Source organism: Rana temporaria, chromosome 12 (assembly GCF_905171775.1).
Source record: "Rana temporaria chromosome 12, aRanTem1.1, whole genome shotgun sequence".
In the NCBI taxonomy this organism is placed as follows: domain Eukaryota; kingdom Metazoa; phylum Chordata; class Amphibia; order Anura; family Ranidae; genus Rana; species Rana temporaria.
In genome coordinates, this window is record NC_053500.1 from 121,789,688 (window position 1) to 121,813,304 (window position 23,617).

Consider the following 23,617-nt stretch of genomic DNA (forward strand, 5'->3'; position numbering starts at 1 on the left):
TAGAGGCGCAGAATGGCTGTCTGCCTATGTAAAGAAGGCAGACTGCTGTTCTGCCATAAAGAAAAATGGAGATCTCATGGATCTCTGTTTTCCTTTAGTAAAAGCCCTCCCCCTACATTTAGAAAGCCCACACGGGGAAACCATTTAACCCTTTGATCGCCCCTGATGTTAACCCCTTCCCTGCCGGTGTCATTTATACACAGTGTTAGTGCATTGTTTTAGCACTGATCACTGTATTGGTGTCACTGGTCCCCAAAGAGTGTCACCTAGGGCCAGATTCACGTAGAATCGCGGCAGCATAACGTATCGTAGATACTTTACACCGCCGCAAGTTTTCATCGCAAGTGCCTGATTCACAAAGCACTTGCGATGAAAACTACGCCCACGGCCTCCGGCGCAAGGCGGACCAATTCAAATGGGCGTGTGCCATTTAAATTAGGCGCGCTCCCGCGCCGGACCTACTGCGCATGCTCCGTTTCCTAACTCCTGCCGTGGAAGTACGCTACGCGCGTCGCCGTTCGAAAAAATTACGGCGACGCGCGTAGCGTACTTCCGTATTCCCGGACGTGTTACGCAAATGACGTTAAAATTAAAATTTTGACACGGGAACGACGCCCATACTTTAGACAGCAATACATTTGCTGACTTAAGTTAGGGCACCTAAAACGACGACTAACTTTGCGACGGGAAACTAGACTAGCGGTGACGTAGCGAACGCGAAAATCCGTCGGGGATCCGCCGTAACTCCTAATTTGCATACCCGACGCTGGTTTACGACGCAAACTCACCCCAGAGGCGGCCGCGGTACTGCATCCTAAGATCCGACAGTGTAAAACTATTACACCTGTCGGATCTTAGGGATATCTATGCGTAACTGATTCTATGAATCAGTCGCATAGATAGAAACAGGGATACGACAGCGTATCAGGAGATACGCCGTCGTATCCCTTTTGTGAATCTGGCCCATAGTGTTCAATTTGTCCGCTGCAATGTCGCAGTCCCGCTAAAAATTGCTGATCGCTGCCATTACTAGTAAAAAATTAAAAAGTCCCTAAATCTATCCCATAGTTTGTAGACGCTATAGATTTTGCACAAACCAATCAATATACACTTATTGAGATTTTTTATTTGGGTACAGTTTTGCACGACTGCGCAATTGTCAGTTAAATGGCCTGGTCAGGAAGGGGGTAAAACCTTCTGGAGCTGAAGTGGTTAATTCTTCCTGCAACACTGAATCAATAGTCTCCGTTTAAAGAAGATTGTAAAAACTCTCCCACTACCTGCACCACCAAACATTGCTCTAATGCAGTAAAGTCACTGCCTAAATACTCTGAAGAAACCAGTATACAGGAAACCACCGTGACAGAGGGATCAGCTGGAGGAATAAATAAGCACTGTGTGGGAAAAGGAGATCAACACTCCCGGAAACATTGGTTCTAAAGAATTTTCAGGTGTCAAATTCTCCTCATTGGAGTGACATTCAATGGAAAGGTCAGCAGAGAGGAAAGTATTCACTATCTACTTTACAAGCAAGGATTAAGGGCCAGATTCACGTAGCCCGGGCGCAACTTAACTTTTCCGATTTAAGTTACACCGCCGCAATTTTTCCAAGTTAGTGCCCGATCCACAAAGCACTTTCCTGGAAATTTGCAGCGGTGTATCCTAAATCCGGCCGGCGCAAGGCGGGCCAATTCAAATGGGGCGAGTCCCATTTAAATTAGGCGCGCTCCCGCGCCGGACGTACTGCGCATGCTCCCGACGCAAATTTCCCTGACGTGCTTTGCCCGAAGTTACGATGCGCCGAGGTTTTGTGAATCGCGACTGGGTAAAAAAAAGTTGCGTCGGGAAAAAAAGAGTTGCGCCGGGAAATTTTTTTTTTTTTTTTAAATTTGACAGCGACGCGGGAAAGACGGGTGCACTTTTACATGGTGTACTAACTTTACACTTTGTAAAAGGTACCCCATCTTTGCGACGGCAAACTAACACTTACGGCGACTTAATGAAGGGAAAAAGCTTTGTGGATCTCCGTAAGTGCTAATTTGCATATCCGACGCTGGTTTACGACGAGAACTCCCCCCAGCGGCGGCCGCGGTACTGCATCCTAAGATCCGACAGTGTAAGTCCATTACACCTGTGGGATCTTAGGGCTAGCTATGCGTAACTGATTCTATGAATCGGTCGCATAGTTAGAAACAGAGATACGACGGCGTATCAGTAGTATCTCGTTTGTGAATCTGGCCCTAACTTCCTATTCCCCTGAAGATGTCTACGTGGGCGAAACATGTACTGGCAGGATTTGACGTTGATGTCATGCATGTGCACTAGCCAGAGTGGCATGCAGAGTTACAATAACACTGTTGTGTTTATATCTCTACTATAAAAGATACACACTAGCTGTCTATATATGAGAAGTGATAGAAAACTGAAGAGCTGTGGTCTGTGTTGATCATTTTGAGTTGTGGGTAACCTGGTGGCTCAAACGCCATTGACCGCCTATAACTTGGTGTCTCAGCCTCTGGTAAGCGGATAAGGACTATTTGGTGGAGGAGAAAAAATATATATTTTGAAAGATTGGGGCACTTGCAGATCACTTGATTCATTTTTAGGTCTAGTTTCTTGGATTTGCACTATTTGGACGAAATCACTCTATATTGTGTTTAGATCGCTCTATATGCTCTAGATTTGTATGAAAACTTATTACACCTGGGAGGTAAATAATTTAAAGGGACAGCGCATCTATTTATACTTTACAGTAGGGTTGTCCCGATACCACTTTTTTAGGACCGAGTACGAGTACCGATACTTTTTTTCAAGTACTCGCCAATACCGATACTTTTTTTAAATGTGTCCCCAAATGCAGCCATGTCCCCCCACAAATGCAGCCATGTCCCCCCACAAATGCAGCCATGTCCCCCCACAAATGCAGCCATGTCCCCCCCATATATGCAGCCATGTCCCCCCCATATATGCAGCCATGTCCCCCCCATATATGCAGCCATGTCCCCCCACAGATGCAGCCATGTCCCCCCACAGATGCAGCCATGTCCCCCCCATATATCCAGCCATGTCCCCCCCATATATCCAGCCATGTCCCCCCCCATATGCAGCCATGTCCCCCCCCATATGCAGCCATGTCCCCCCCCATATGCAGCCATGTCCCCCCCCATATGCAGCCATGTCCCCCCCCCATATGCAGCCATGTCCCCCCCCATATGCAGCCATGTCCCCCCCATATGCAGCCATGTCCCCCCCATATCCAGCCATGTCCCCCCCCATATCCAGCCATGTCCCCCCCCATATCCAGCCATGTCCCCCCCCCCATATCCAGCCATGTCCCCCTTACCGTACATGCTGCCGTGCCGTGCCGGTGCTTGGTTAATACGGGCGGGGAACATTACAGCTTTCATTTGAATAGCTGTAGTCTTTCGCGCCGCGCCGCGTATAGACACTCCCCCTTGCTCGGGATTGGACAGTTCACCCGAGCAAGGGGGAGTGTCTATACGCGGCGCGGCGGGAAACACTACAGCTATTCAAATGAAAGCTGTAATGTTCCCCGCCCGTATTAACCAAGCGGGGATGCGGCGGGATGCGTTGGAGGTCTGGGGGGGGGGGGGGATGATGGGTGGGAAGTATTCTATTTCGGTATCGGGGGTATTTGCGGGAGTACGAGTACTCCCGCAAATACTCAGAATGGGTCCCGATACTAGTATCGGTATCGGGACAACCCTACTTTACAGGGAGGCCTTTTATTGAGAGAGGAGGTCAGGGTCATCTTTTCACCTCTTGGTGACTCTGCACTATACCTGGCCAGTTAGGAAAGCAAGAACATCTCCATCCATGTCACTCTGATGGATCTTCATCACCGTCTGTACTGTAGACTTCAAGTAATCTGGAACAGGGCTGATGGAAAAGAAGTTGTACATAGAGAGCAGATTGGAACAAATGATACAAAGTAATAGACTGGGAAGTATTTGTGATAGAAAAGGAGGGGGAAAAAAAAGATCCTGACCTTTGAGTATAGAAAATATCCACAGGGAACGTCCTCCCTTCCACTGTGAGGATGGCGCAGGTGTCTCTGTTGGGATCATTGGTGTCATTCTGATTAAAGAACGCCTTGAATTTCTGTATGAGGGGTGAGAATTTCTGTGATATCCAGAACAGACAAAGAAAGCCAACCATCCCCTTCCTTTAACAAACATTACAGGGTCAGATCAACTATATCACATATTATTTATAAGTGGTTTCCCCAAGAAAGTAAATACACATACTCGCAATGCAAAGGTACTCGTGATATTGGGTTCACACATGTAAGAACAGAGACATTGCATGTGATTCGCACTGCATTGCTGTACAGATCATGTGCGATGTGAACTTAACCATATAAACTGTATGGTTGAAATTGCATTACATTTGCACCAAAATGGTGCAGGACCCTTTTTTGGTCCGCACTGGAATTGGATCGCATGGGTGTTCACACCCATTGTATCCAATTCCTGCACCATTTGACAGTTCGAACTGTGATCTGCGAACCCATCTGGGGGTGTCGTCAATGTTACATTGACATCTGGTTCGCAGATATATGTACCAGTGCACGATTCAGGCGTTATGCGGGAACTGGCACTAAATCGCAACGTTTCCCGCATCGCACCAGGACTTAAACTTCTAAGAGTTTCAAGCTAAACAGTGCTTACTCAGAGCCAATTCACACAGGGGCCCCCAAAGTCATACAAGAACCTTTTTCTAAGTCGGAGCGACTTGAGTCGCTCCAATTAGAATGGTTCCATTGAACAGAGCGGAGTGCGACTTGTCAGATGGCTGAGTCGCCCCTGTGTGAACCGGCTCTTACTGAGTCTATGTTTAAAACAACACTGTAAATAAAAAAACAACCACCACCACCACCACCACCACCACCACCACCACCACCACCACCACCACCACCACCACCACCACCACAACCACCACCACAACCACCACCACCACAACCACCACCACCACAACCACCACCACCACAACCACCACCACCACAACCACCACCACCACAACCACCACCACCACAACCACCACCACCACCACAACCACCACCACCACAACCACCACCACTACCACCACCATAACAACCAACACAACAACAACAACAACCAACACCACAACCAAACTATCCTGCTGCCAGTTCCTTTAGGCTCCATTCACACATAGGCGTATTTACGCCCGACGCTATTTTAGCCTGAAATACGCTGGAGGGATTTAACATTGTCGGCTATGGAGATGGTTCACATCTCGACGCCGAACGCCTGAAGCTCAAAACAAGTCCCGGACCCTTTTTTTCAGGCGGCTTCGGCGTTCGGCATAGTCGACAATGTTAATCACCCCTCCGGCGTATTGTAGGAAAAACGACGCGTTTTGTCACGGCAAATCGCAGGACAATACGCCGCGTTCAGGTGTGAATGCAGCCTAAATCTCTTGCAGAGCTACAGCCATTGGCAGAAGCTTTAGCATTTAACACCTTTATGGTCCCACTTGCTGGCCACTACATCATGACTATTTCACTGCAATACAGAAGTGGCACAACGGCCAGTTAGTGGAACAAGCGTGTGGCTAGGGATACAGCCATCTGATACACCCACACATAATAGATGCTCAAGATTCGGCCTATGACCTTAAAGTATAATCATTAGCAAAACAATTTATTTCGTTTTTTTTATAGAGTAAGGAAGGGATATAACCCCTGACAGATTTTGTTTCGGCATCTGTGTCCCATTGCAATGATTTCCCTTTACTTCCTGTCCTATAGCCAAACAGGAAGCGAGAGGAAATCTCTGCAAATTAAAGTAATTCCTTGGTAACCCCCAGATCACCAGAACTAGTGTCCCCATTTGAAGATTTCCACTCTATTACTTTTCTGGGGACAATCCAAAATGTGCGATTTATTTTTTATTTTCACTTTCAGAAATAATGGTAAACAGGAAAAATAGAGAGGGCGAATCTCCATAACGGGGGCACAGACAGCAATAAAAACTGACAAGCGTTCTAATCCATCTCCACGCTATCCAAAACAAGTAGAAATACTTGAAAATTATATGGATGAGACACTCACGCCTTGAAATTGAAATGGCCTATGTGTATGGGCCGCTGCTGTCCAAAATGACCCCACAGGGTGGGGCAAGCTAAGTGTAAACAAATTGACAGCGCTTGCTCTTCCTCAATGTTAATTTACGCTGTAATTAATAACCTGAAAACTTATGGTAGAACTTGATAACTAAATATCAAAGGAGTTGATCCTTCTTCCAAGGTAATGGTTATGAACCAAATAAATAATACAGTGACAATATTATATCATAGCTTAAAGTGCATATGTTAATAAACAAAAATTGATATTTAACTTGTGGCAAGATAAATTAATAAATGATAAAATGAAAGTAGAACAATATATCTTAAAGTGAATATAGTGCAAATAGTCAATTTATTTGTGCCAAAAAGTGCAATAGTGCTCCAAGTCCCATTGATGTGGTGATCCACCTCTTGGGGGTAGTGTAAAATGTGAGACTCGTTTGCCTTATAGCAAAACAGAGTCAATCGTGCCTCTAAGTCTTTTTTGGGAACTTAAAGGGTCACTAAAGGAATTTTTTTTTTTTTTTTTGCTGAAATGTCTGTTTACAGGGTATAGAGACATAAAAGTTAACTGATTCCTTTTAAAAATGATTAAAAATAGATAAAAATCAATCATATAATGTGCCTCTAGTTTCACTTTTGTTTTTAAACTGGTTTCATGTTTCTGTGAAGTAGAGAGAGACACAGAACAAAAACAAACAAATCCAGGGCAGCGTTTTGTTTTTAAAATGAATCTGATTGGTTCTGAGGAGTTTTAGACACACAGCTTGGACCACAGTGAAAAGCTGCCATAAGATTTTTCATAAGGAGCCAGACAAGCAGGAAGTGTGGAGATCAGAGCAGAATTACAGCAACATCAAAGCAAAAACGAACAATGAGGATATGAAACCAGGACTGCAGTAAGGTAAAGGAAGCTATTTAGCTAAAAAAAAAAAAATTCCTTTAGTGATCCTTTAACCCAATACCATGAACTCTGGTTACTTACGGTGTCTCTTCAGGGATAAATATCCTCTGACTATGGCTCAGAGGCTCCAGGAGTAGACAATATAGAACCCGTGGGAAAGGAAAAACAGAGAGCTCCTCATAGGGTGAAATCCTTTGGTTTATTGATAAAAATCAAATTTGCAATAAAAAAAAAATAAAAAAAAAAAACAACTGTCATAGTGATAGGAACAACGCCACTATTACAATCATTGGGCAGTATAGTCTGTGGAGACGTGGTGGTGGTTCCACATACAGCGTGCATTCCACTCTCCTGGCCAAAAGCGACATTCAAAATAGAGTCAGCTTGACGCATTTAATCATAGGAGTGCGACGTCAAAAGCTTTTGACAACGTCGCACTCCTATGACGAAACGCGCCAAGACGATTCTCTTTTGAACGTCACTTCCGACCAGGAGAGTGAAACTTTTAGATAGCAAATTTGCTTTTCATCAATAAACCAAATGATTTTACCCTATGAGGAGCTCTCCGTTTATGTTGATATGTTGTACTACTGTCACTTTATCATCTATTAATTTATCTTGCCACGATTTAATTATTGTTTATTAACATATGCACCATGCAATAATATTGTCACTGTAATATCTTTTTTATTTGGTTCATAACCATCAAGTTGGAAGAAGGATCAACTCCTTTGATATTTAGTTTATCAGGTTCCACCGTAAGTTTTCAGGTTATTAATTACAGAATACATTTACATTAAGGAGGAGCAAGCGCTGTCAATTTACTTCCATTTAAGTAGTAATACTTGAACTCTCCAAGAGAGAAAAGATCTGAGGCACAGCCAATATGATTAAGAGAGTGAATTATACTGCTGAGTGTCAGTTGGCTCAGGGACAGATTGCAATTCAAGCACAATCTGACAAACAGCTCATGAGAGCGGACATGTTCCTAAGACTTGTGTCAATCCACAGAATAATCAATATCAATAAATGATGCCTGGTAGGGGATCATCACACACAGCGGAGAAGCAGTTCTCAGGGATTTGCACAATCTTCCCAGAATTGATGCATCAATATATGAGGAATAAACAAGGCTGCAAAAACTGTGTAGGCTACTGGGACTCCAAGTGAGAAGGTAAATTCCAGGATTGAAATAAGACAAAGTTCATAAGGTTACCTCTGCATCAAGTGTTGCTGAGGCCACGATCAGCCTCAAATCTCCTCTTTTCTTCTGAACCTGCAGATATGAGAAACAGGAAACTGGGGTGACGCACTGACTGATGTATGACAAACAATAGAATGACTTGAACTCTGGACCCGTTATGACATGTGACTACAAGTCTAAGGCCCCTTTCACACATATGGACCGTTTGTTCATTTTTCATCCTTCTGTTGACGGATGAAAAAATGGACATCACAGCATCTCAATTCACTTCTCATTCACTTCCGTCAACATCTGTTTTTTTAAACAAATCAAAACCATTTTTTTTTTCTTTTCGTTAAAAAAACAAACAAACATATTGGCAAAAAAAAATTTGTATGAAAGAATGGCTCCAGGACTCAAGTGGTTAAGGGTTCCAGCTGGCAGATATAAAAGTGGATGACAAATAGGATGTAAAACCAGGGGTGCCCAACCAGTGGCTTGGGGGCCACATGTGGCCTGCGGAGCCCTCTGATGTGGCCCACGACCTCCTCCTCTAGGATGACAGGTTGGCAATCTCAGAGCATCAGTGTTGGGAATGAAGGTGGTGGTAAGTAGGGGTGCAACGGATCAAAAAACTCACGGATCGGATCGATCCTCGGATCAGGAGTCACGGATCGGATCATTTTCAGATCAGCAAAAAAAAAAAAAAAGACAACTCTTGTTACACCCACCAGAGTTTTTGATTTCACAGTTCTTCTCAACACAAAACGGAGCTTATGTGCTTAAATACAGTGTTTGGAAATCCGACATGTACGAAAGTGGTGTCACCAGTTCCCTACTGTGACCTGAACTATCCCAATCATCAGATCCCTTTAGTGTCATTGATCGGCGGGCTGAGTGTCTAGTGAAAATCCCCCCTACGTGCTCAGCCCATACAGTTCCCCCCGATCGCCTCCTCTCTCTTCTCTGGCAAGCAGCAGGACGCCTGGTGCGGCGGCAGCGGCTCCCCGTGTGGATTCCTCAAGGTGCAGCATGGAGCTCATCGCTGGGCTGTTGGGAGTCAATGACATATTGAGCTCAAGTGCCCACAAACTTCCGAGGAGCAGCCTGCATCCCCCGCGCCGGGTGGACCTCGATGGCCACCGCTTCGATAGCTAGGCCGAAGCCGCTGCCTTTCCTATGGACCGGGAGGCCCGTGGATCGCCGTGTGTCCCGACCCGAAGGTGCTGATCTGTACGGATCAGTTGCACCCCTAGTGACAATACTTGATGTGTTCCCACTGTCATATGGCATTCTTGTGCCACAGTGCCTACACACCGTCACGGTTTTATCCACTAACCTCTTTCCTTCATCATAATATTTGACAGGGAAGCCAAAATGCTCCCATACAGGGGATTTAAATGACGCGGGGCATTCAAGCTCCTCCGTTCGCCATTACCACGCTGTGTGTGGACTGAACATGCGCAAATTATTATTATTATTTTTTTTTAGAAAACAATCCTCGGATCACGTGTGTGCGGTTCGGATCAATCTTTTTCGGTTCGGATCACGGATCAATGACGATCCGTTGCACCCCTAGTGGTAAGGGAGACAATCGGCTACGAAGCACAGAGGCATAAGTCGCTACCTCCTGTAAAGCGCCGCCTCTTGTCACAGCAATACCAAAATGCATGCTGCCTGGGACAGCAACAGTCAGCGATACATGAATGGAAGACTGTTATTATAGGTACATTACTAAAATCACAGTGTCTATATTTGGGCATCTCTGTTCTTCGGTGGTTACTGGACTGCTTTTAAACTGATTTGCAGGTGCAACGCAGTGCACCTGAGGGTTACCTACACTGAGCCATAGACTTCTGTTATTTCCTGCGGGTTTGGTGAGCTTTCAGAAAGTGCACCACACCCGCAGAATATAATAGAAGCCCAAGGAAAAGCGCAGCTAACCCGCAGGAAAGCCACAGGTGCACTGCGCTGTGGTAAACCCCAGCGCATCAGCTTCAAAGCAGCCTTATGCCCGTTACACAATCAGTCCAACCCAATCTGACCTTTAAGGAACGGCAGATGTAAAGGGTCTTGTGTCCGTTTACACCCGCGGACCTCCAATCCGCCAAAAAAAAAAAAACAGAAGGAGATCTGTTCCCTTCTGTATGAGCAGAAAGGATTGAATGGCCCATGGAGTAGAGTGGGCTGTGTCCTTGTCCCCTCTGCATAAGCAGAGTCCGCTCATTGAGGCCCGTGACCGGTTATCAAGTTGCTTAAGTGGCCCTCGCTCTTCAAAAAGGTTGGGCACCCCTGATGTAAACTTTATATTTTTTCTTTGGAAAAAATAAAAAAGCAACTGAACTGATGAAACGAACGAACGGTCCACATGTGTGAAATGGACCTAAGGGACCAGCTCTGATCCACATTTTATTCATCATACACAATACTATGTCTATGGACTTTATTATGTGCACTAGTTATGTGCATCAAGCCATGCAACAAAGCAATAATCTGAATGTGAAGATGATCATAATATAACACCAAAATAAGCAAAAATATGCAATTTGAAAACCAATTTTAATTTTGCGTTAGGTTGGCAATAAGGCTTAGGGTTTTATTGGGATTTACTTCATTCCCTTCATGCCCAACACATAAAAAAAAACTGATCTAAAATTTAATAAAATGCTTTTAAGAGAGGGCGTCACCTTACTCATAAAGGGCATAGCGTCAGTGTCTCTGCAAAGAGCACACCATACCCCCTATATATCAACCCTACCAACACTCACCTGAAGCTTTTTCCTCCTCGGCACCTGGCACTTTTACGTATGGAGGAACATGTGACCTTCTCCCCACTGACAGTATTTAGCTCTAGCAGCCAATTGTTAGCCTCACTGTCAGATGACCAGGGGAGTGATGTCATAGAACTCCTAGGTCATTGTCACACCAACCATTTCAGTGTCTGCAAAGGAGTAGGGGGTGGTGAGAGAGTGCTCGTAAGGCGAGTATAGGGGAGTCGGCGCAGGGCCCTTTGAAGAGACGCTATTACATTACTCGGCATGGACTAGGTCACAGGCTTTATTATTGTTGAAAACACTAACCTTTTTCAGGAGGCCAATAGCGATGTCTGTATATAGGGTACGTTCATGAGCTTCATCCAACATCAGCACGCTGTATTGTGGAAGATAGAGACAGATGAGGTTTCAGAAACTAGGATAGTATATCTTTTGTTCCACAGCACTGTGTGTTCCTTGATATGCTCAACTCAATGACCTACAATAACTAGAAGGTTATTAGTTCCTAACAAATCAATGTACTCACAATATTTTACACATCATCTTCCCATTAGGCTATGTTATACCCACTAGATGCAATTCCGATGCATTTGAAATACCTCTGGTTAAAAGAGCAAAAGATGCAATTCCAGGCAGCAAGTTAAAGCAATCGCTAAGCTATTTATGCCAAACAGCAAACACTGTAATTGTGCCAAGGTCAGAAAATTCAGTCAAATTAGTGTATTCTACAAGGTGTGTCTAAAAAGTTATGTGAATGGTCTAATACAGTGATGGCGAACCTTGGCACCCAGATTTTTTCAAACTACATTTCCCATGATGCTCAACTCCACTGCTAAGGGCATGAGCATCATGGGAAATGTAGTTCCAAAACACCTGGGGTGCCAAGGTTCGCCATCACTGGTCTAATATCTCAACGGCAACATGGGCCAGGTGCGTGCGCACGTAAATGGCTATCCAGAGACAGCGCGAAGCATCACCTAGCGTGAGGTACACGTAACCGTCATGGTAAACCCGCTGCGGGCAGTCAAACGTAATCAGTGTAAGAGGTAGGGTCACAGTGCAATAGAGTGAATGTCAAGCTCTGCTACAAATTGGGGAAAATGCTGACAGAGACACATTAAATGTTGGTGCAAGGTGGTGATGTGCAGTGTAGTTTTTCTGTCAAACATATCTTTTGGAAGTATGGCAAAAAGTTAATCCTTGGTTTCATCAGACCAGAACACATTTTCCCACATGCTTTTGGGAAACTTCAGATGCGTTTTTGCTAAATTTTGCTGAGCTCAGTTGTTTTTCTTTGTAATAAAAGGCTTCCGTCTTGCCACTCTACCCCATAGCCCAGACATATGAAGAATACAGGAGATTGTTGTCACAGGTACCACAAAGCCAGTACACTTGCCAGATATTCCTGCTTCTCCTTTAACCACTTGACACCCGCACGCCGCCATATGACGTCCAAAACGGGGACCTGTTATCCCGGGTGGACGTCATATGACGTCCTGGGCTTTGCGGGGGGATATCTCAATGATGCCTGTACCCGGAGGCATCATTGAGATATCATTTTTTAGCGGCGGCGATCCTGCGCACCGTAAGAACGATCATAGCGGCGGTTCCGCCGCTAGATCGTTCTTACAGGCGGCGGGAGGGGACATCCCCCCCTCCCGCCGCCATCCGGTGTTTCTCCGGGCTCTCCCGTCCCACCCGGGGCCCGGAGAGATGATCGCCGTCCGCCGGATGTTTGCCATAGAGAAGACTGGTGACCAGATGGTCACCAGTCATCTCTATGACCGTCGGAGGCCCGGGCGCGATGTGATGACGTCACGCCCGGGTCCCCGTAAGTAAACAAACCGCAATTGCGGCTAGTTTGAATGAGATCTGTGAATTTTTTTTCACAATCTCATTCTTTCCAGCCTGGAGGAGAGATGTGAGGTCTTATTGACCCCGCATCTCTCCTTAAAGAGGACCTGTCACACACATTTCCTATTACAAGGTATGTTTACATTCCTTGTAATAGGAATAAAAGCGATTGAAAAAAAAAAAAAGTGCAAAAAATAAAGAAATAAGTAAAATAAAAAATAAAATAATTAAAATGCCCCTGTCCCCGGTAGCTCGCGCTCAGAAGCGTACGCACACGTAAGTCCCGCCCACGTATGTAAACGTTGTTCAAACCACACATGTGAGGTGTCGCCGCGTGCGTTAGAGTGTGTGCAACAATTCTAGCACTAGACCTCCTCTGTAACTCTAAACTGGCAACTTGTAAAAATTTTAAAGTGTCGCCTATGGAGATTTTTAAGTAACGAAGTTTGGCGCCATTCCATGAGTGTACACAATTTTAAAGCGTGACATGTTAGGTATCTAGTTACTCGGCGTATCATCTTTCATATTTTACCAAAATATTGGGCTAACGTTACTGTTTTGTTATTTTTTAATTTATGAAACCATTTTTTTTACAAAAAAAAGCCGTTTGAAAAATTATTGCGCAAATACGGTGCAAGAAAAAAAGTTGCAATGACCGCCATTTTATTCCCTAGGGTGTCTGCTAAAAAAAACATATACAATGTTTGGGGGTTCTGAGTAATTTTCTAGCAAAAGAATGATGATTTGTACATGTAGGAGAGAAGTGCCAGAATAGGCCTGGGAAGGAGGTGGGTTTTAAAGCCCGGTATTGAAGTGGTTAATGTTGCTGTAGACCTCTTGGCAGCCTCCCTGACCAGTTTTCTTCCCGTCTTTTCATACATTTTGGAGGGACATTCAGTTCTTGGTAACGCCACTGTTGTGCCATATTTTGTGCACTTGGTGGTGACTGTCTTCACCGTGTTCCATGGTATATGTAAAGCCTTGGAAATTCTTTTATACCCTTCTCCTGACTGATACCTTTTAACAATGAGATCCCTCTGATGCTTTGGAAGCTCTCTGTGGACCATGGCTTTTGCTGTAGTGTGCGACTAAGAAAATGTCTGGAAAGACCTACTAGAACAGCTGAACTTTATTTATTTGTGTACTGACTCCTATTTAACATGAGTTTGAATGTGATTGCTTAATTCTGAACACAGCTACATCCCCAGTTATAAGAGGGTGTGCACACTTATGCAGCCACATTATTATTATATTTTTTTTTACTTAAAGTTTGTTTTCCATTTGCGTTGTACAGTTTATAGGTCACATTAAAAAAGGTGGAAAAAATTCTAAAATTATTTCTCTTTGTCTTTTTTTTTTTTTTTTTTACAGGGGTGTGTAGACTTTTTATATCCACTGTATATTTTAAGCATATACAGAATACAACAATTTCCACTATCGAGATCATTAAGGGACCCAAAAACATTGAAAAATATACAAAGGACCATGCTCTCCAAAAGGGCATCCTAACGATATACAAACAGAAAATATGGGGATGTAGTGTCCATCACTTGTAGCTTAATTTCCCTCCAGACATGGCTGACTGCACAGCACATGGGGATGCACTGCAATGTTATATGAATACGTGTGTGTGTGTGTGTGTGTGTGTGTGTGTGTGTGTGTGTGTGTGTGTGTGTGTGTGTGTGTGTGTGTGTGTGTGTGTGTGTGTGTGTATCTAAAATATTCATTAATAGACCGCCTGATACAGACCAAATCTTTCATGTCTATAGCCTCCATGTGAGCTATATGCTTCAGCTATAAAATCAGATTCCCAAATATTCACCTCTCCCATGTTTCTAAAAGGTTGCCAATGTGTCAAAATAGGCTGTCCCTTTGCCACAGTGCCATGTGCCAAACATACATAATATTTACCTGTATCTGGTGAGCAATGGATCAGCCATCATTTCTCGGACAAGCATGCCATCTGTCAGAAACTATAAAAAAAAAAAGACAATAAAATAGTCCAATAAAGATAAACACATTACACAGCAAACAAAAATGTTGGAGAAAAAAACAGCACAAAATAATTTTTAGTAAAAAGCAGCTCCAGATACACTTTTGGGGTTTGCTGAACATGACAGCAAAGAACAAGAAGCTCCGACAACCAATCAGATTTCACCTTTCTTCAGTTCAGTGCAGTCTGTAGAATAAAAGGTGTTGGGCTACTATGGGTTACTCTTCTCTGTATGTTGCATGTAATAACTATTCCCTATAAAAAAAGCATATTGTGTATGGCTGTATTTATCTATGGGTAGAACAATGGCTTTGTGATTGGCTCTTAAAAGGAGAGATACAGCCAAAGCTCGTTTGGCTGTACTTCTCCTGTGGGCCACTGGGAGTGCAGTTTGTTCAGCACTCCTGTAACCCGTTTTCAGCAGACAGCAGACTGAAGCCTTCTGTCAGCTGACGTCACAGAGCCGGTGATCTGCCGAGCTGGTTACAGCTATCGTGGAGGCTCCAGCGCAGGCGCAATCTGATGTGCTGAGATGGTTCCGGCTAACGGGAAAGTTCCAAACTTGCTGACGGAAATCTCCGAACCTCGGCTGGCATCCAGGGCGACGTGGATTTCGAGGCAAGTGGCCAGTCAGGCTCACGTCCTCGTTTCGCACGGACGGCTCGCTCCGCCTCCTGGCTCTTTTTTTAACATCCTCCAATCCACGGGGATGTTAAAGAATGAGCCTGGATGCCGGGCGAGGTTTTGAGATTTCCGTCGGCAAGTTTGCGCCTGCGCAGTCATTGAAGGAACTTCTCCGTTAGGGCAACATTAAGGACAAGTCACCGGTCCAATGCTGCATCCACCTAGATAAGTAGGAATCTGCAAAAAAAAAAAAAAAACATACTTCTTTTAAACCTTGCATCACTGGAATCCTTGGTTCAGTTCTCCGTCAGGACTAGGGATGAGCTCTGGCGTGTTCGCACACTCCATGTGCAGAGCCCGCCACGAAGTTGGAGCGGCGCTGCGCTAATCACAGGCAGCGAGACATTTCCCGATCTCTGCAACTGAGCATCGGGACAATGTCTCCCTGCCTGTGATTAGCGCATCGCTGTGCCGACTTCCTGGCGGGCGCTGCATATGGAGTGTGCGAACACGCCTGAGCTCATCCCTAGTCAGGGCGCTATGGGGTTGGTTTAGTGAAGACAAATAGACTGTGCACTTTGCAAGTGAAGTTGCACTCATTTTTCCCCAGAGTTTGGTGATTAAGCTTCTCTTTGTAAAGAGGAGACACACAGAATACCTTTGCTGCCATTGCTGGGTGTCTGGTGCATGCCTGTACCTTTAAAGAGAGGTGGGCTCCCTTTAGGCATACTAGCCCTTAATCTATCCATAATTATATAGGTGCTTCAATTTAGGAGACTCTCAAAATTATAGAGTTAGGACTGCAGTACACTGGGGTGCTGTGACGTGGCCGCTGCAGCTTACGCATATATTTGAAAATGTGTGAAAACTGAACTGACCTTAGTTTTAAAGTGAACTATTGGACAGGACAATGTGGTTTGTTGTAGGCTGGCAAGTGAACTGGGAATTTTTGTTTGTTGTCTTTGGCTTTGTAAAGAATATCAAATCAGGTGCAAGAAAAAAAAAAAAAAACACAGCATTTTTGCTTGCACATGATTGGATGATTAAAACCGGCAGAGCTTTAGCACATTTACTAAACTCTGGGGAAAAAAGAGATTTTTAATACAGCTTACCTGTAAAATCTTTTTCTTGGAGTACATCACGGGACACAGAGCGGCATTCATTACTATATGGGTTATATGGAGTACCTTCAGGTGTAGACACTGGCAATCTTCAAACAGGAAATGCCCCTCCCTATATAACCCCCTCCCATAGGAGGAGTACCTCAGTTTTGTAGCAAGCAGTATGCCTCCCAAAATGGTCCTCAAAAGAGGGGTGGGAGCTCTGTGTCCCGTGATGTACTCCAAGAAAAAGATTTTACAGGTAAGCTGTATTAAAAATCTATTTTTCTTTATCGTTACATCACGGGACACAGAGCGGCATTCATTACTATATGGGATGTCCCAAAGCAATGCTTACAATGAGGGGAGGGAGAACATCTCCAAGACAAAAGGATTTAATTTAGAGATATACTCAAATCATAATAAATCCAACTTATTTGAGAAAAATAATCTTAAATTTTAAATTTAACTCAAAAAAAGAGGAGCCCCCGGAATCCGAGGGTCTCAAACTGCAGCCTGCAGCACTGCCTGCCCGAAGGCAGTATCAGTATTCCTTCTTACGTCCAACTTGTAGAATTTTGTAAATGTGTGGACAGAAGACCAGGTTGCCGCCTTGCAAACTTGAGCCATAGAGATCTGGTGGTGCGCTGCCCAGGAGGCGCCCATGGCTCTAGTAGAATGAGCCCTTAATGATACTGGAGGAGGCAACCCTTTCAAGCCGTAGGCCTGAGTGATCAATTGCTTAATCCACCTAGAAATGGTGGACTTTGCAGCTGCCTGCCCCCTCTTGGGCCCATCCGGTAGAATAAACAGGACATCTGTTTTCCGGATCTTCTCTGTAGCTTTAAGATAGGCCTTCATGGCCCTGACAATATCCAAGGTATGCAGCAACCCTTCCTTTCTGGAAGTAGGTTTAGGGAAGAAGGATGGTAATACCAAATCCTGGTTCAAATGAAAACTGGATATGACCTTCGGTAAGAAGGAAGGATGAGGGCGGAGAACGACCTTGTCCTTATGAAATATAAGATATGGTTCCTTACAGGATAAGGCTGCCAGTTCCGAAACTCTTCTTGCGGAAACTATGGCAACCAAAAACACCAACTTCCTTGTCAGTAGAACCAAAGGAACTTCAGCCAACGGCTCAAACGGTTGTTTCTGTAAACTCGACAGAACAAGATTTAAATCCCACGGACAAAGCGGGGATTTAACTGGAGGTTTAATACGCAAGACCCCTTGAAGGAAGGTCTTAACCAGCGAGTGGGTGGCCAGTGGCCGCTGAAACCACACTGACAGGGCAGAAATCTGTCCTTTGATTGTGCTTAATGCCAATCCTTTATCCACTCCTAGCTGGAGAAAACTTAAAACTCTATCTATGGTGAACTTGCGAGGAAGCCATAGCTTGGACTCGCACCAGCCTATATAGGCCTTCCAGACCCTGTGATAAATCACCCTAGAGACCGGTTTCCTGGCTCTGATTAGGGTAGAGATTACCTTCTGAGACAGACCTCTACCCCTGAGAATCAAGGATTCAGCTTCCAGGCCGTCAAATTTAGATGCCGTAAGGCAGGGTGGAGGATCGGACCTTGCGATAGCAGGTCTGGCCTTAGAGGCAGAGTCCAAGGGTTTCCCACTACCATCCTTAGGATTAGTGAGTACCAAGCCCTTCTGGGCCATGCTGGAGCTACCAGGATAACTGGTATGTGCTCCACCCGGATCCTGCGCAGCAGGCGGGGTAGTAACTGGAGCGGGGGAAACGCATAAAGAAGCTTGAACTGATGCCAAGGGCAAACCAGAGCATCGGTTCCGCAGGCCATCGGATCCCTTGAGCGGGACATGAACCTGTCTAGCTTCTTGTTGAGTCTCGATGCCATGATATCCACGTCCGGCACTCCCCATCTTTGGCAGAGTGCTTGAAAGACTTGTGGATGCAGAGACCATTCCCCCGGCCATAGAGTCTGGCGGCTTAAGAAGTCCGCCTGAAAGTTGTCCACTCCGGGAATGAATACTGCCGATATGCAGGGCACATGAGCCTCTGCCCATAAGAGAATCAAGCTCACTTCTCTCTGAGCGGCCTGACTCCTGGTCCCCCCTTGGTGATTTATGTATGCCACTGCCGTGGCATTGTCTGATTGAATTCTCACCGGGAGCCCCTGCAATTTCGACGTCCAAGCCCTGAGGGCTAGTCGAACAGCTCTGAGCTCCAAGATGTTGATGGGTAAAAGCTTCTCTGGCTTTGCCCAAATACCTTGGCGAGTGGAACCATCCACAATCGCTCCCCAGCCCGTCAGGCTGGCGTCTGTGGTCACTATCTTCCAAGCCACTGGGCTGAAAGATTTTCCCTTCAGTAGATTCTGAGGGTCTAACCACCAACACAGACTTTGCCGGACTCTTGATGAGAGAGGCAACGGGATATCCAAGGCCTGTGGCCTTCTGCTCCATGCTGACAGGATGGCTGCCTGCAGGATGCGAGTGTGGCTCTGGGCGTATGGCACCGCCTCGAAAGTAGCCACCATCTTGCCTAGTAATCTCATACATAGGCGAATAGTCGGTTTTTTCTTGCTTAGAACCAGTAGGATTAATTCCTTGATGGCTTTGACCTTCCTCAGAGGTAGGAACACCCCTTGTTGTTCCGTGTCTAATCTCATGCCGAGATATTCCAACTGCCTTGTGGGCTGGAATGTTGACTTTTCTTGATTTAGGACCCAGCCGAACCTCTCGAGGTATTGGACCGTGAGGGCCACTGCTCGTTCCAAGCCGGGAGATGAGTGGTCTATGACTAGGAGGTCGTCCAGGTATGCTAGGATCGTGACCCCTTGGATCCTTAGCTTGGCTAGGATTGGAGCTAGAACCTTCGTGAACACCCGGGGGGCCGTAGCCAACCCGAAGGGAAGCGCCACGAATTGGAAATGACGCGAAGCCACCATAAAGCGTAGATATCTTTGATGTGGCTGATAAATTGGAACATGAAGGTAGGCATCCTTTATGTCTATGGACGCCATGAAGTCGTCCTTTTGGAGTGTGGCAGCTGCTGACCGCACGGATTCCATCCGAAATGAGCGGACCTTTAAGTATGCATTTACCATCTTTAGGTCCAAAATTGGCCTGACATCTCCATTGGGCTTTAGGATGATGAATAGGTTGGAGTAGAAACCCAGCCCCTGTTCCAGGACTGGTACCTCTACTATTACTTCCTGGGAAAGTAGATGATCTAGAGCCGACCTTAATGCGGCTCTTTTCTCCAGATCGTTTGGAATCCTCGACTCCTGGAAATGAGGAGGAGGAAACCTTAGGAACTCTAGCTTGTAGCCTGTGGCCACGGAAGACCGTACCCACTCGTCGGGAATGTTGGCTTCCCAAATCTCCGAAAAGAGTCGCAGCCTTCCCCCCACCTTCGTGGGTGGGGGCGCCCCTTCATGAGGTAGACTTGGGGGCTGGTTTTGCTGGCTTGCGAAACCACTGCCTCTTGCCCCTAACAGCCTGTCCTCGTGATCTGCTGTTGAAGCCGAAGTTTGTTCTTGCAGGAGGCCGTCGATACTGCTTGGCATTAGAGGGCCCCTGCCCAGGGGAGGACTGTCGTTTAAACGCAGGTCCCTGAACCCTCTTCTTAGTTGGCAAGAGAGTACTCTTGCCGCTTGAAATGGTCTGAATGTATTTATCTAAGTCCTCTCCGAAGAGCCGTCCTCCATGGAAGGGAAACCCTGCCAGGAGCTTCTTGCATGGGGGCTCAGCCTCCCAGCTTTTTAACCATAAGAGTCTTCTCATATGGATAAGGGATAATGATAAACGTGACGCTTGTTGGATAGAATCCTTGATTGCGTCTACCGTAAAACATATGGCCTTAGGGACATCCGAAAATTCTTCTGCCTGCTCGGCAGGAATAAGTTCAAGCATTTGCTTAAATTGATCCGATAAAGCTTGAGCGACTCCAATCGCAGCCACGGCTGGCTGTACTACTGCCCCTGCAGAAGTGAAGGAGTTCTTAAGTAGGGCTTCCAAGCGTCTATCAACTGGATCTTTGAAAACCTGTACGTTTTCTACAGGACATGTTAACGATTTGTTAACACATGAGATGGCTGCGTCTACTGCAGGAGAAGCCCATCTCTTGGAAAACTTTTCTTCCATAGGATATAAGACAGAAAATTTCTTAGGTGGAAAGAAAACCTTGTCTGGTTTGTTCCACTCTTGGAACAAGACTTCCTCCAATAGAGGATGGATCGGAAACACAGCACTGCTTTGAGGCGCCCTCAGTGAGCCCAAAGCTGAAACCGTGGATACCTGGAGATCTGGAACAGGTAGGTTGAATGCCTTATGGACCAAGTCCGTCAAGCCCTGAATCCACCAGCTCTCCCTCAGGGAGACTGCCCCAGACTCCTCTGTATCCGGATCTTCGATCCCTGAACCTACCTGGTCTCTGTCCAAGAGGTCCAATTCCCCAGAGGAAAGGACCTCCTCTTCCGAGGGTCCGCGCACGGGTGACGGAGATCTATTCCGCTTACTACCCCGCATGGCTGCGGCTATCATTTCTCCCATGCTTCTCCGCATCTCATTTAAAGAGGCGAGTAACACCTCCTCCGTGACCACCTTAGGGTTGGGTTGACTCGCGTCAGCTCTAGCCCCAGACCCCGATGGCCCAAAGGCTCCCTGTGGGGAAAGCAGCGGCATAGCTCTATCCGAGACCTCAGATTCTGCGGGGGAATCCCCACCTTTTGTACCCTCTGCTCTTGATGCCATGGTACAATACCGAGGTACACCTGCTACTTATTGGTACCTGGGACTTATAATAGTTAAATGCCCAAACACCTGTTTGGGGAATAAAAAATGTTTCCTCTACCCTAGATGACACCTTCTTTTTTTTTTTTCTTTTTTTTTTTCAAAGAAAAACTTTTCTTCTTTTTTTCTTTTTTTTTTTTTTTTTTTTTTTTTTTTCTTTTTTTTTTTTTTTCCAATCTAGGCAAGAAAAAACATTCTATCCCCCTGAGTAGTATTGCCAAAGAAAAGACTATGAGATGGAAAAGAAAACCAGCCTATTCCTAGGCTAAACCACAATCTTCTGAAGACTGTAGTATTCTTTCTGGCCACTGTGTGTCCTCAGCGCCCCGTGCTTCACTCCAGTCCTTCCTCCCTTAAGCCAGAGAAATGAATGAGCTGTGGCATCTAAGGAAGGGCCGCCCCTTCCTTTAAACCACTGACCCGCCCTTCCCCCCCAGCTAAAACGGCGCCAAATGCGTCTATAACACGTGCACGCGCACCGCGCGCGCGCCCGCCGACGGGGGGGGGGGGGGTTGGGAGGAAGGGCCTCTCTGTTCCTGCAGCCGCAGGCCTGGAACACACGAGGAGGTCAGCGTTTTGCCTGCCTTGCAGGCATGAGGGAGAGGACTGGATAGAGCATCGCCTGGAGGCTTGCAGGTAAGCATAGCTCTCTGACACACATATACACTTGTACATAAAAGGCCCCACTCACAGCTTTTGCAACACTACCAGGGAGGTCACTTTTTATGGGGAAATATAACATATAGAGCCATCCTATCTTCATGATATGTGACTGGTTTGCCAGATGCAATGCATAACCTTTAGGCATGTCCCCTGTGACCTCCCAGAAAAAACTTGCTAAGAGCCAAGCCCCGCAGGTTTTTTCCCCTTACTTACCTGCTCCATGCCGCAGGACTTTGCCAAGCAAGAGGTCCAATCTTCCCCCATCTCCGTGGGGATGTCTAGACCTTCAGGCCCTGGGAACCTTCTTCTTCCATGAAGGATCCACTGTCCTGGGCCCATACAGCACCCTGGCAAACAGAAAACATTAGGCGCCCCAAAGGTTTTCTAAGTTCTGGGCCCAGGGTCCAGCTCTCTTAAAAAGAAAGCATTATGGGCTATACCCCAAGGGTTTGGGGTCCGGTTACTGACCACTTTAGCGCGCAGGCTTTTTTGGACAGAACCGGTAGCTCACCTAATCCCAAGGATGCGGAGGCAAGCTAAACCATGACTAACACCTAAGACACTGGCGTAAAAACTGAGGTACTCCTCCTATGGGAGGGGGTTATATAGGGAGGGGCATTTCCTGTTTGAAGATTGCCAGTGTCTACACCTGAAGGTACTCCATATAACCCATATAGTAATGAATGCCGCTCTGTGTCCCGTGATGTAACGATAAAGAAATAATTGCTCAGTCCAATTGCATTTAGTAAATCAACCCCAATATAAATGACGTTTGCATGTTCTCCCTGTGATTGCATGGGTTTCCTCCAGGTACTCTGGTTTCCTTCCACATTCCAATGTGCAATCTAAGGGCCTAATCCACAAAAACCCGGCGCAACGTAACTTTTGCCATTTAAGTTACACTGCCGCAAAATCTCTACCTAAGTGCCCGATCCACAAAGCACTTACCTAGAAATTTTGAGCGGTGTAACTTAAATCCGTCCGGCGCAAGGCGTTCCTAATTTAATGGGGCGAGTCCCATTTAAATTAGGCGCGCTCCCGCGCCGGACGTACTGCGCATGCTCCCGACGTCATTTTCCCGACGTGCTTTGCGCAGTTTTACGTTGTGCCGGGCGTAAAAAAAAACAAAAAAAAAACGAGTTGCGGCGGGGAAAAAAAAAAATGACAGCGACGCGGGGTAGAAGGGTCTACTTTTACAAGGTGTAAACAGTTTAGGCCTTGTAAAAAGCAGCCCTAATTTTGCGACGGCAAACTAATACTTACGGAGAAAAAACAAAGCGTAAAAGCTTTGTGGATCTCCGTAAGTGCTAATTTGCATACCCAAAGCGGCATTTCGACGAGAAATGCCCCCAGCGGCGGCTGCGGTACTGCATCCTAAGATCCGACAGTGTAAGTCCCTTACACATGTCGGATCTTCTGCCTATCTATTGGAAACTGATTCTGTGGATCAGTTCCATAGATAGAAACAGGGATACGACGGCGTATCAGTAGATACGCCGGCGTATCCCTTTTGAGGATCAGGCCCTAAGTTTCTATGTGCCGATAAGTTAATAGGCTTCTTTCTAAAATGGTCCTTCGTACGTGTGCATAAAATATCTATGCATTTGTGTTATCACATTCTGCTTGCTGGTCCCCAAGTCAATG

General features: G+C 45.9%; 1 protein-coding gene across 2 annotated transcripts in view; it reads right to left on the reverse strand.

Moving 5' to 3' along the window:
• The window catches only part of DHX35 (DEAH-box helicase 35), an 87,467-nt gene that overhangs the window by 37,181 nt on the left and 26,669 nt on the right, over nucleotides 1-23,617 (reverse strand). For both annotated transcript variants that reach the window (XR_005744468.1, XM_040330443.1), the window contains exons 6-10: nucleotides 14,735-14,796; nucleotides 11,276-11,345; nucleotides 8,229-8,288; nucleotides 4,010-4,122; nucleotides 3,804-3,900 (exon numbers count right to left, since the gene is read on the reverse strand). Coding sequence is in view for 1 of the 2 variants with exons in the window: in XM_040330443.1 (XP_040186377.1) it covers nucleotides 3,804-3,900; nucleotides 4,010-4,122; nucleotides 8,229-8,288; nucleotides 11,276-11,345; nucleotides 14,735-14,796 (402 nt within the window). In the remaining variant the exon portion in view is untranslated. The remainder of the gene's footprint in view (nucleotides 1-3,803; nucleotides 3,901-4,009; nucleotides 4,123-8,228; nucleotides 8,289-11,275; nucleotides 11,346-14,734; nucleotides 14,797-23,617) is intronic.